The sequence below is a fragment of the Tachysurus vachellii genome, chromosome 12 (assembly GCF_030014155.1).
Source record: "Tachysurus vachellii isolate PV-2020 chromosome 12, HZAU_Pvac_v1, whole genome shotgun sequence".
Lineage (NCBI taxonomy): Eukaryota > Metazoa > Chordata > Actinopteri > Siluriformes > Bagridae > Tachysurus > Tachysurus vachellii.
The window spans coordinates 21398055-21412155 of record NC_083471.1 but is presented as its reverse complement, the minus strand read 5'-3'; the positions used below and the strand labels follow the sequence as shown (position 1 = coordinate 21412155).

Genomic DNA, 14101 nt, shown 5'->3' with positions numbered 1-14101 from the left:
ACAAGGGCTTCTATTTGTAAGGCAAAACAGACAGAATAAGCAAAGCTCAACTTGGAGCAGCTGTGTTTGTATGGATGTCAGCATGTATGTAGCAATGCATTCATCACCTACCCTCATACCTATCTTCTGACTTTGTGTGCTTTGGTGAATTTGCATTTTAAATGTTTCATGTCATCCACACAATGGCAAATACTGACCTAGACTAGGTTTCATATGCCTGGTCTGGAAAAGTACACTGACCTCCAAAAGGACCTTGTGGAGTGTTTGTTGATTTGATCAGGGCTTCAAATTGATAGATATTTGTAGTCAAGGCTTTATTTTTGGTTATAATGACAAGTACTTTCCGATATGTCGCGTGTAAAAGTCAAGCCGAAGCAATCACAACAAAAACATTTTATTTTATCCTATAAACAGACAGCCACATCACTTAAGCTTTTAAGCAGAACATATGTTAAAAGACTTGACTATTAATGTTAAATACTGACAGAAGCCCTTATGGTGAGGTAAGTTCAATTTCTGAATGGTCAATAAAGAGACAAGAGAGAATTTATAGTGAATCTGCAGAGATCAATGGCTTTGACTACATATTCAGTTACTATGGTATTTGTCACCATAGCAATCAAAGATGATCAAACGCTGATGGAGCAAAGTAAAAAAAATTGAAGATGTAGGCTTATCTTAAAGAGTATATATAGGTATGTATTTAAGAGTGTGAGCTATTTATTATTGGACCTGCTAGTTAAAAGTACAAAAAATATTAATTATGTTAGACATCTGACAACTGCAAGTTTGCAAAAATTGCAGGTTCACAAACTGTACAAATCAAAAGATATTTTTCTTTAGTAACCAATAAAGGGTAAAAACACTAGAAGGCACAAATTGCTCAGTTTGGATAAAAATGTTGAAATTTCCCTGAAAAATCAATTACAACTGTTACTCTGACCCATCATAAAGAGGGTCTTAGAGATTAGACAATGTCCATACATGATGTTATGAATTCTAGAATTCTACTAATTTTAGAAGTCGGGTCACAGACTGTGACCTAGATAATTATTGAAAGAAAATAATTCCCTCATTTCACAGTAACTTCAAATGAATAACACAAACATACAACACTTGTCCATTCTCCACTCAGACATCTTTCAACCAACAGTGCTACTGCAGTATGTACCAGTGCTAACAGTAGATGCTATCGGCTCTAAATAGCTAAATGTCTGGGGGCCAAATTATTAACATTAGTAAAAAGGAACTCTTTTACCAAAAGGAAGCTATAGTAGTTTTTCAAATATAATCTACCCTGCAAAAATGTCCCAACAAGGTCAAAATGTTCTATATTCCTGCCCTTGTGGGTCCCTGTCCTTGCATTTGCCCCACACATGTTTACATATTTTTAAATATATTTTCCTTCACAAATGACAAAAAACACTACATTTATGAACACAGTCAAAAAACATGCACCATGTGGTCTTTAAACCGATACTGATACTTTACTCATTAACTAATATTTAACAAAAGATACATACATACAAATACCAAATAAAAATAAAATACAAATACCTTTGTATTATTGAATGTACATATTCATTCATTCATTCATTCATCTTCTACCGCTTATCCGAACTACCTCGGGTCACGGGGAGCCTGTGCCTATCTCAGGCGTCATCGGGCATCAAGGCAGGATACACCCTGGACGGAGTGCCAACCCATCGCAGGGCACACACACACACACACTCATTCACTCACGCAATCACACACTACGGACAATTTTCCAGAGGTGCCAATCAACCTACCATGCATGTCTTTGGACCGGGGGAGGAAACCGGAGTACCCGGAGGAAACCCCCGAGGCACGAGGAGAACATGCAAACTCCACACACACAAGGCGGAGGCGGGAATCAAACCCACAACCCTGGAGGTGTGAGGCGAACGTGCTAACCACTAAGCCACCGTGCCCCCCAAGTATAGTTCAGAAGTTTTCAATTTGTGAGTAGAGAGCCTCTAGTGGTCACTAGTAGTAATGCAGGAAAGCTTTTCTATATACTTTAAACGTTAATAAACAGTTTAAAAACGTATGTTGTCTAGAATATAACACCATAATTAAATATTTGGAAGTAATCTTCAATTCCTAAAGACTTGTCAGTGGCTGAAACATCTAGCTTATAGATTGTTGTTGCTATTGTAGGATGGGGCATGTACTCCATGGCCAAGGTTATACAACAAACAATAAATATATTATTGATTTTAAAAACATACTTTAGAAAACGTTTTATCATCTTAAAAATTGAAGCACTTAGTGCATTCTTGTACGTCAATTTTACAACCAACTGCCTCATTTTAGCGTACCCTTAATAATATATATCTTTTTACAAGCCACAATACTCTTATATCTTTGCCCTTTAAATGGTAAATGTAGTAAAGTAAAGAATTTTGTGTATGAAGCATGATGAATTGTGCTCTCAGGTTGCCTTTGAAGTGCTGCTTCCTTTTGCCATCGCAATAAATCTCATTGGTGACTTCATCTGACCGTACGCCCAAGGCAGGGCCAATGGCACGTAAAAGTGACTCGACCCAGGCTGGCTTAATTCTACGCTTTTCTTAGGAATTTTTTTCCCTAGCAAAGTAGACTTATGAACAAAAGTTTTGAATATAAGAGAAATGTGTGTGGTCCAAAGACTAATTTGTTTAGGCCCATCAGGTGACTTTGACACATTTTTCTCTATGCAGATCATGCATGAAGAACATTTAAATGCACTCACATTGCTTGACAACTTTTTAGAGGCAAGAAACATGATGGATCAACCAATGAGAATATTCTAAGAATGTTCTTTGGGAAAATAGCTTATAAACGCTGTTCCATCTTGTGTCATCAACTTGGGTTGTTGAATAAGGATTGATGAGCGTTGGCATTTCCACAAGGTTCAGCATTTGAATTTGCACTTGTATAATTTGTAAATGAATAAATAAAACCAATAATGAAATATGATACATACTGTATGTTGACTAAAGCAGATTAATGATAACAGTGTCACACTTTAAAAATAGGGACTTTTCTGAGATTTTGTGCTGTTTATTAAGTGTTTTAGTGTTAATTAAGTGTTCTTAGTTTCCCATCATTACTCATTTCTGATAATGAAAAGTTCAGATGTAGTATTATAGAAATTCCTCTCTTTAAATGTATTATATAAAGTAAGTATTACATTAAAGGTTCTCGCATATCAACCAAACAGCCTATGAGGGTTTTACAGTAGGTAGACAGCAGAAAACATAATCTGCATTAAAACCATATGATTCGTTCTGTAATATTCTTGCACTAACACAAAACAACATAAATTCCACATCACACATGATTAACTGGATGAATCTGATGCTTACACAGTATACCAGCATCTCTCATGACCATTATTTTTTAGCACATAATCGCGCTAGCATTTTTTAGAGTTTAATCACATAAGGTCCAGGTAAACAAACAATGTTGACTGCTATATGTTGCATCCATAATGAACCAAGAGGCCAATTAATTGCTATGGTTGGCTTATTGTAGCACAGATATATGCTGAAGTTGCTAATTGGTATTGACAGAACATGATCCAGTCTTTTCAGATCAGCTGAGCTAATCACCCCTGACAGCTATGAGGTAAATTTGGTGTAGAATTTTACTCCTGGGGTGAAAGTTCATCATCTAATCAATAGCTGTAAGAAAACAGAAAGAGGAGACAAAAGCATGTGTACTTTTTTTAGTAAGCTTTCGTTGATTTAATTAATACAGACATAAGTTTATAAAGTACATACAATTTAAAAAAAGAGAAGAATATAAACAATATACACCTGATGAATGTACAAGAGATAATAAAATTGTATTATTACTAGTTTTAAACAATTATGATTTAAGGTGCACTAGCACTGGATTTTTTAATCTAACAAATCCAGTTTTACTTGTAAGTGTGCATTAGGATTAGCAGCTCTAAAATGACCTCAGGCATGAGTAATTTGACCCTATTGTCATATGACCACTTTAAGGCACTGGAGGTCTATTCGGGATGCATGATGGATGTAGTGAGCTACAACCTGAGGTCACTTAGCTATCAGATCATATACTCAAAGCTATAAATGAATACTGATGGTCTCACTTGCTTCTTGTCTTCGAGTAGTTGATATCTCATTGATTGTTTAATGGTGCATTATGATCAAAATGCAATCAGAAAAACACAGAATAAAGGTTGCAGTCTCATATAATCTATATATGGTAACTTGGTGAAAGGTGCTGATGCTGTAAAAATAGGTAGGATTACAGCTAATACATTATCAAATGGTTAGTGATTAGTCAATCAAATCACCTTGTCTCATTACTTTTTAAGAACTAAGGGCCAGATGCACATAGGTCAGGAGGCACAGCTGAATTTCTGGTGATGTATTGACATGATTAATGTTCCTGATGTATGTGACCAGAGTTTCCAGTTCTGTGACAAAAGCAGCCTCAAAGATTTTATCATTAAAAGGAGCCAAAAGTTTGTATAAAATATAAGAAGGAACATGATAACACAAATTTGCTGCTGGTCTGAGCATAAAACAATGTCAAAATAATGAATGAATAAATAAAAAAATAAAATAATAAATAAATTAATAAATAGGTATTTTATAATTATTTCTTAATAAATAAAAGTTACATCTATATATAACTTTTATGCAAGCAACAACAATGATCATAAAATATATGAAAAAATATAACATGCCTATGTGTGGTGTTTTTAGGTTACCACAAATGCTCAGTATATACAGTATTATGTTATTGTTAAAATCATATTACTATTTTCATTTTGATTTAAAAATTGCAGAACTTATTGCAGTTATTTAAGTGAAGCAAATTAAGTGCAACAAGTTTAAACTGGAAACCTAAAAAGTAAAATTGGGCAACATTAGGTAATGTTACAATAGTTAAGTAGACAAAGTTTGCTAGCATTACTGATATTGGCCTATGGTGAGGCTTTTTGTCACTCTTCTCATCAAATCTTTTCCCTCCTTTTCCCCTCAGTTTGATTATCTGCTAATGCGGATGCCAACATAAATTGCCTATCCACTAGCTAGTTCCCATCATACAACAGTTTGTAAAGGTGAAGGTTATCACATGCTTTTGAATCTTTTTAAACTGATGTTCATGCTGTTCAATCCACCGGATGTCACATTGTTCATTTGAACATGTTCTCATTATGTTCTCATTCTCATGTTCCCATACCTGTATAGTCATTCTCTATTTAGATTCGCTTGAATACTACAAATATATTAACTTTCTTACACTTCCGGTTTTTGTGAACAGGGATGCAATAATGGCAAATGTTCTTTTGTCAAGTTCAACTTCCTTTTGACACAGTTATCAGTATGTATTCATAAACGAAAAAAAATTACGTTAAACATTAATAAATATGATTTCAACTGTTTTTAATTTAAATGTTGAATAAACAAACACACACAAACACATGCATTAAATGTTATGTACAGAACTGTTCAAACTATAAACAGCTATCGCTTTTTTTCTCATGGCCAGCCAGAACAGAGATTGATATCAATGCCATCTTTGTGAACTAATGCTTTAGTACATTAGTTAGGAGTAAACTCTCTTCCAGAAGATAATGTGCTAATTGTAAACTCTACAAACACAGCACCAAAGCAAGAAAAATCTCCACCTCTGCCTGTCCTCAACATGGATTGATGGCCTCCTTACTTTATAGTAGCTATATTGATTGTGACGGTGCTCGTCAGTGGTGCATAAAATTAACACTGTGTTATAGGGCATGGATTTCTGTCAGGGTCTGACAAGATAACCCATTATCGGGCCAACGCTGCTAATTTGTTTTTGTTTATTCCGAAACGTAATGTAACACTGCTTGAGCCCTTCTCTTCCACCCATCTCCCCCATGATAACTCTATTACCTGCAAAAACTCAGGCAAGATCATTGACAGCCACTAATCTTGGCCCGGCTCCTAATTACATCAGGTTCTCAACCCTTAATTAACCAATCTTTACTCCATTTTAGCTGCTTAATGCTGCACACACGCCTGGCATCATTAGTTTAATTACCAGTGTTTGCAGAGTCGGATTTTGACCTTTGTCCTGACAAGTCATCTCTTTCCCTCCTTTGCTTTTCCCTTTTCAGTATAATTGCTGATTTTCCTGCCTTAATGCTCACCACATGTGCTTATGTTTTGACCATTTGCCATTTCCACCTAATCAAATTGTGAATTTCATAAGAACTAAAAAACTATTATGCGATCAAATATAGGATTTTAATGTTGATTAAGCTTAATAAACAAATGAAGCTGTTACAAATAGGACATATTAAATACTTCCAAGGTTACACTTTAAAAACATTACAGTTTTTAAACATCACAACTCACAACTGTCTGTGTTTAGCAACATTAGCTAAGGCAACAGCTATGTGTTTAGCTGCCTTGTTTAGCTTTCTAATATAGAAACTTGCCAGGTTTTCTCTCATATAAGATCTGCTAATTATCTAATTAGACTCTTATCTAATTCTGCTAATTATACAACCTTATTGTGTAATCCAGGAGCCAGGTTTGCAATGCATGCTAGCTAACAGCTAAATAGGTGGCTAAACATTTGATAGCCAGCTAAACATGCTAAAAACAACCATGCTAAAACAACCACAAACAGAAATAACCATAACCCTGATAAAGGTAAAGCTGAAGATGAATGAATGAGTAAATGAATAAAAACATGCACTGTGTTTTTAAATCTGTTTTTACTTCAGTGTAAAAAGGCTAAAACACTTGACATCCTGTTGATATTCTGAGTGGAGATTTAGATTTTCACATTATGGTCAAATGATGGTCAAATGGTCATATGCTCTGTTTCAACCTGTTCAGAGTTTTTAAATTTTGAATCTTGATAAAATATCCAAAAATCCATTGCCATTACATTCATAGTATATTTAGTATTAAGAAGAACAAGAGATTGATAGCGGTGTGATATTAATTAAAATAATTACAGTAATCACAATGCTCTTTTGTTCTAATATGGTTTCTATAGCAGCAACAACAACAACAACAATAACAACAACAACATGCAATGGCACATGCAACAAATAAGAACATAAAATGGTCTGTGAAGAGGTTTAATTAGCATTGTTATAAGGAGTCTCCAGTGTCATTGCTTTGTAGCAGATGTAAAGCTTTTTAAATTCAAAAAATTTTTTAGCCATGGATAAGTATTTATGACTCTGTGTTTTTGCTAACACAACAAGCTACGTTTTCATTTTTATTGACTTTAAGAGAGAAAATAATGTGAGGCTGATATATAACTAATTAATCATTAATTAAACCAATATAATTAACATATATATGTTTTCATATAAGTGATAGCAGGACGAAACTTGTCTTGCAGATGCCTCTCATATGTGCCACTAACCCACAATTGGTCATTTGTGTAAAATGAGATTCAATATAAGTCGCTCTGGATTAGGGTGTCTGCCAAATGCTGGAAATGTAAATGTAACATCCACAAAGTGTTTCATTTCTTACATGATTTAACTGCTAATGCAGGTAAAGTTAACTGTAATCAAAGTGAAATTAATTCTATTCTCTTACTATTCAGATAAATGCAGAATCTTTTAAAGTTTATCTTCCTGAGCATCGTTTATTATAACTATAGAACTATACAGTATATCTGTTAGTCTCACTGTAAAAACTCAATATTTCATACCCAATAGTATCTTTTAAGATGTATATAACAGTTCACTTACACTTTGTAGTGTAATATTATAAAGTAATGACTGTAACACCCAGATGCTTGGTAAAGTTGTACTTTATTTCTAATTATGCTACAAGTTAATGATAAAACAAACAAACAAAATCTTTCACCTGTTTTTTTTGTACTTTTTTTTAACCCCTGAGCACCACAATCCAGCTTTCCCATAATGCACTGGATTATCCAAATAAAATAAAATAAAAAGAGGAATAAAAGTTTTGAAGCAAAAAAAAAAAAAAAGAAGAATCTAATATCTACTATCCTAGCATTGTGTACATATTTAACAAAGTAAACATAATATTGTAAGCACATGAGTGAACTCTTTTTTTTTTCTTTTTAACATTCAACAAAATTATTTCATCTTTGTTAACAAGCTTTCTGATGGTGAAACAGAAACCTTCTTTAGAAAAAGCTTTGGTTTTTACAAGAATCACACTGACTCATGTTCTCATTTCACAGTCGAACAAATACTCCAGAGTTGCACCGACATCTCTGCAGTTTAGGGATGAGATGTGAAGTGACAGCTATGTGAAAAGATTGAAACTGTGCCATTGCTGAGGAATAAAAATAAAAGAAACGTCTGTTAGAGCACGTCACGTTCTGACAGCTGTGTGTCGACTGTTCGGTGCTCCGTTCAGTTTCCCACGTATTTCATTCGGTTTTTATTTTTGTACAATGATTGGAAAGATATCATTATCTAATGTGATGTTGTGCTAAATTCAGGACACGTTTTTACATTCTTACGGTTATTTTTCAACCAAGGCCTGAATCAAACATTTAATCATGTTTACTCAAAATATTTTACTATTTAAATACTAGCTATTTTCACAGCAAAATGTGTATGCAGTTAAAAGTGTGGGAAATAATCTGAGTATCAGTGTAAAAACTTTTTTACAAAATATTTAATCGCAGATGCTGTAATTGAAATCTTCAATCCAATTTAGCTTGTAGAGCACTTTGAAGTGCTTTATTTTTTTTTTTTGGCCAGGATTACTGCAGCCTTGTGCAAGGGTATAATGCAAAAGCCAACCAAATCTAATGCAAATTGTGTTGGAATTATAAAGATCAAGGCCAATGTAGTTTCAATTCATATGAAACAGCATTAGTAAGACAGCCAGCCGTTGCTGTCCTTGCGTTTAGGCTTAACCCTGACCTGCTTATGATTTCATCCAACATGACTCAGGTGAATCGGTTGAACTTTGTGTCACGTGACCTGCATTTGGAAACCACACCTTTAAAACCAACATAATGTTGTGTATGCAAACAGTAATTCAAGTAAACACTGCATTGGAACAATTATAAGAAACCGCTTTCGGCTACATACAGAAATCCGAATAACGTGGATGTTATCGTTTGAAGGTTTTCTTATGAAGCTGTAGCAACAGCATTTGGCGCAGAATAAATCCGCTTGTGGTACAGAACGATTCCGATTCTGATCATTTACAAACCCGTCGCTATGAAATAGCCCAGAATAGATTGTGTATGTATAATAAAATCCTTCTGGCATTTCTTTTTCCACACATAAAAAAATGCCACAGACAAAATTAAACAAGCAATTTAAATTACACTGTGTCAAAGACCTGCGTCTGTTAACCACAGACCTCTTTGTCTATGCCTCACGTTTGATGTAGAGCCTTAAACGTTACAGTTAAAAATGGGTGATTGTGGTCAGGTTTGTTGGCACAGTCTACAACAAATGAGGTAGATGCGTATTAATATAATTCCCTTCTTTGGTATAATAATAATACAAAATAGGAAACAAAAAAATCCAGTGATCGGGTGAAACAAAAGCTTTGATTTTCAAGTGGCTTCACAAGAAATAGAAATGAAATAAAATGAGGTATACCTTGTAATTCATAATCTATTACACGTATGTACAGGTACAATTGTGAGGTATCTGGCTGCATTTTAAAATTCTATTTTTTTAATCTCTTTTCTTTCTTTTTTGAAATTTTTTTTTTCAATTGAACCACGGAGCTGCTGCAACGATTCAGCCCAGGATATATATATAAAAAAAAAAAAAACAGAAAAAACAGTAAAAATTATTATAATAATAAATAGAATTTAAAATTATATGCTTTACAAACTTCTGAAAAAGGAATAACTAAAAGAAAAGAAAAGAAAAGAAAAGAAAAGAAGAGAAGAATATCCTCAAAGTCTCCTTAAAGACAAAAATAAAAATGAGGCAAAAGCAAAGTAATCAGAATTCAGACTCAGCTCACAATAAAAGATATGTTCTCGTCTGTCTGGGGTGAGCTTTTTTCTCTACTAACCACATATGAATACGTTTTCCTCATATCAGGGAGTTGCATTGAAGTGCTCAGCCATTTTTCATAATTAAATCCTAAATACACAATCTCGACACATATGACACGATGTCTAATGTAGCTATGAGAAATCTATATTGACAAGAATAACTAGCTTTTAATGATATAAAATTGCATTTAATGAACACTTGTGAACCTTGGTGTTAAACTGATCTAGAGGAGGTGAAGAAGTGAGGGAAGAGAATATCACCAAATACCACTACATCTGTTTCAGATATAACTGACTCTTATGATTGTCCCAATATTTGTGGATTATGTGGCGTTTGAGGGAACATTCATGTCCGTTCATGTCTAATCTATTTCCTTTTTCTTTGTAACTCCAAAGAAAGAAGTTAAAGCTAGAATAAAGTACTTTCATCTCCCTGACTATTGGATGCCCCATGTTAAGCGGAATGTGCTTCGTCTACCACTGATATATATATTTGTTTGTACTTTAGTTCGAAAATCCTTACCATTGCATATTTAATTTAATTTCTGCAAAGGCATCATCTACACATGATGATACTGAAAGTATATGCGTGTGCACTTAATATCACAATGTTATTCATACGCTCTTTGGTATTTCGGTATTAAAGCTAGTCCGATTCATGTGGAAAGATAAAAGAACCATGAATATGGACAAGGTGTATTTTCAGGTTTTAACAGCAGATACTTTTTCGTTTAAGCGTTCTGTCCATGGAATATCATCTCCCTCATCCTTTATGTTATTTTACAGTTTCTTGTCTTCTTGGCACTGTCTTCTGATGAGTCTTTCAAAGAAGTGAGTCCTCAAATCCTGCACCGTACGTATGTGTACTGTATGGGGTGTCATGTTCGTTGCCGGGATGACACGATCACGCTCGATTCTCTTTCATGTTGAAGTACTGTTTAGGAGATTGACTTTGCATGGATCCGGAGGAGGACGTGAAGAAAAGAAAGTGTGGGAGGTCATCATTAGAGGATACAAAAAACATACAGTCTGGAGAGTTTAGCAGTCTGCCTCGTGTCTTTTAAGGAAAGGGAACAGGGTTATTTAGGGGTTGGTGGCTTAAGGTGAGGCAGCCGGTCCGTGCGAGGAGGAAGAGGAGGAAGAGGAAGAGGAGGAAGAGGACGGCTTGCTGTGGTTGATGAGACCGGGGCTGCTGCTCTTTCCCTGAGAGCTGGCATGTAGATGAGCTCGCTGGCTAGCTGGCATCACAGAGATGGCCGGCTTACGGGCAAACAGGATCCCTGGAGGCAGAGCGATAAAACGTCATCAGTAACTTTCTAGCATTTTCAATCATTTAATCACCTATTAAATAATATCATAAAAATCCTTATTTTCAATTCCTATTTTCAGTTCAACTATTAGATATAAATATAAACAGATAATTAATGTAATGTGAATAATTATTTTTGTACAAAATATAAAAAAATATTTTTAACTTTTAAATATCTGTGAATAATCTAGACTAGATATAATTGCCAATACACAATTAATAGGAATTTAAGACTAATCTAGACTCTAGGTTTTTATAACAGACTTTCCACATATATCTGTACACATTTAAAAGTAAAATTGCTGTCTGCTTTAAACTATCATTAAACAACAGCAAAAAAGCTAATCCCTAACTCCAGACTTAACCTTGAGCATGAAACATTACATTGTCGATATAATTAAATATTTAATTATATATAACGAAATTAAAATAAAACTAATATAAGTAAGGATATTTCCTTGTTGTACTTTTGGATTGTTAGCTAGCTACATTTCATTAAGTGAAAAGTGGATGCAGTAATTTTTTCCGTATTTTCCAAAACTCATAATCCTATATAATCGTCATGTCCTTATTACCTTATTATGCATTTCAGTAACCTTTCAGTATTTGCTGCATTTTGTCCTGCATTGCCACTGGATGAGAAACAGTAATTGATTCACAAAGAAAGAACATTTAGCTGCAGTCTTTTGCTTCAATTGCAAAAAAAAAAAAAAAAAACCCACTTTAACTCCATGTCCTTTCTAGCAAAAGTTTCCCAGCACTTATAGAGTGCACTCCAATGGGCCATCTTCAGGTAATTACAGTCACTTGTTTGCCAGGCACAAGCACTGTATCCACCTTAAGCAGGGGCTTTTTCCTTTCAGGCACGAAAGACAATAAGCTTCATCGACCTGGCAGCAGCTGGACGCCAATTTCTAGATATTTAACTTTTTTAACTCTATTGGACTTGCCACTTCATTACGATAGATTTTATAGCAAAGACATCAAATTGTGTGGAGGACTAAACGCACGGGGGTGCTGCTATAACTTATTGAATTTCCTGCCCGCAATTACATCAGCAAACGGCCGCTCTATTTACCTGTGTAGACAACTCCATTTATTTCTATTGACATGTTGATGCTGCTAATGCCGTTGGTAGACAGGTTCAATGCAGTCTCTTGTCTGTCATCTGTCAAGAGAGGAGCCAGAGAGAGCAAGGGTGAGAAAAACTCAATATGAGCATTTATAAAAGGAACACAAGAAGCAAGAGGAGCGAGCCGCCAACTATTGGCGATAACTCATGAGTGACAGGATAAGGAGCAGTTTATTAAAAGAGTTCAGAGGAAAGGAGGGGGAGGAAAAAATACTCAAAAGCATGTCACATCCATTTGAACTTTTCAGTTATCTCAGGAACAGGTACTACGCTGAGGGTCTATATTATAAATCACAGGCCCTTTTGAACGCTGGTCTTACTTCTCCCGCTCATTAACAACGTTCAAACATCCATTACGTTTCTGATTGCAACCCTGACCGAAGCTAAATTATTTGTTCCGTCATTTTTTTTGGACGCTGCAGCTACATTAAAGTAGGTTTTAATGTCTATCATTTCTCTCTCGTGTGTCATTACGGAGGGACTCCTAAATGTATTTTCAGACATGGTTTGAGCAAATAACATTTAACAATAATCTTTAAATTGCAGAGTGTTTAACTGCATTACATCAAGCTCGACACGGTGCTATAGAATTACATTCTATTTTCCACATCATATGGTATATAAAGCGTAGTCTGTCATAATGATACCAAAGGAACAGCCGTGCAGAAATAACGTATTACTCATGAGGGAGAGAAAGATGCCGCAATCTTCTCACAGACTCTGTCATTATGAAATCCATGACTTGAGGTGTAGTCAAATCTTACAGGTAGCTAGACATCAGCCTTTTTATCTGTTGTTTAACAGTTACGATTTTTGACCTGATTTTGTGCAATATCGAAAATATATTTAGAAAGAATTCTATTGTATTAGTAAGCATTGTGATTATTTCACTATCCTTCAGTCAGTGGAGTCAAATAATTAATTCATTCACCGCTGAGACTCCATAGAAGAAATTAGGCGAATAATATTACAGTAAACCTATATGTGTGTTTTCTGCTTGAATCAGCTCCCTTTTTTTTTAAAAAAAAAAACAAAAAACAAAACAATACAAAAAAACCTTAGTTCCCTCCAGCTAATGACTCACTCCATATTCAGCATGTGACTTAAATGGAGATTATATTTAAAACCTATATTTAAACCTTTTACTCATTCACTGAATGGTGCAGTAACATTTATAGTTATATGTCCAAAAATATACATAAACAGCTAAACATTTTCCTATTTTTATGTTGTGTTTTTTTCCATCTCAACTAATGGTGTCGAAATGTCAGCCAAGGCCACGTCAGCAAATTTCGAAGTGGTTGAAATACCAGAAACATAGGCGACGATGCTTTTGAACATATTATTATGAAAGCATCTACTCTCTAATTATGGTCATGAGTCGGGTTACGATATTTATTTTTGTTTCATAACGATGACATGAATTGTATTAGAGATAGATGTTAGAGATATATAGTATTTTCAATTTTAAATGAATATTTTGAAATTAATTTTAAAATTTAAATGTATGTATTTTTATTTTTTTTCTGTACTTCTGTAAAGTTGCTTTAAGACAATGTGAATTGTTAAAATCACTATACAAATAAATTGAATTGAATTATTCATTTGTACTTCAGCTTCTTTACTGTAGCAGTAGAGATCAAAAT

The 14101-nt window shown here is 34.4% G+C and overlaps 1 protein-coding gene across 3 annotated transcripts in view; it reads right to left on the bottom strand.

Moving 5' to 3' along the window:
* Nucleotides 1–7797: 7797 nt before the first annotated feature.
* Nucleotides 7798–14101, bottom strand: part of arid3c (AT rich interactive domain 3C (BRIGHT-like)) — a 60326-nt gene continuing 54022 nt past the window's right edge. For all 3 annotated transcript variants that reach the window (XM_060884037.1, XM_060884038.1, XM_060884039.1), the window contains 2 exons: nt 12402–12491; nt 7798–11294 (listed from right to left, as the gene is read on the bottom strand). In XM_060884037.1, coding sequence (XP_060740020.1) covers nt 11113–11294; nt 12402–12491 — 272 coding nt within the window. In that variant the 3' untranslated portion in view covers nt 7798–11112. The remainder of the gene's footprint in view (nt 11295–12401; nt 12492–14101) is intronic.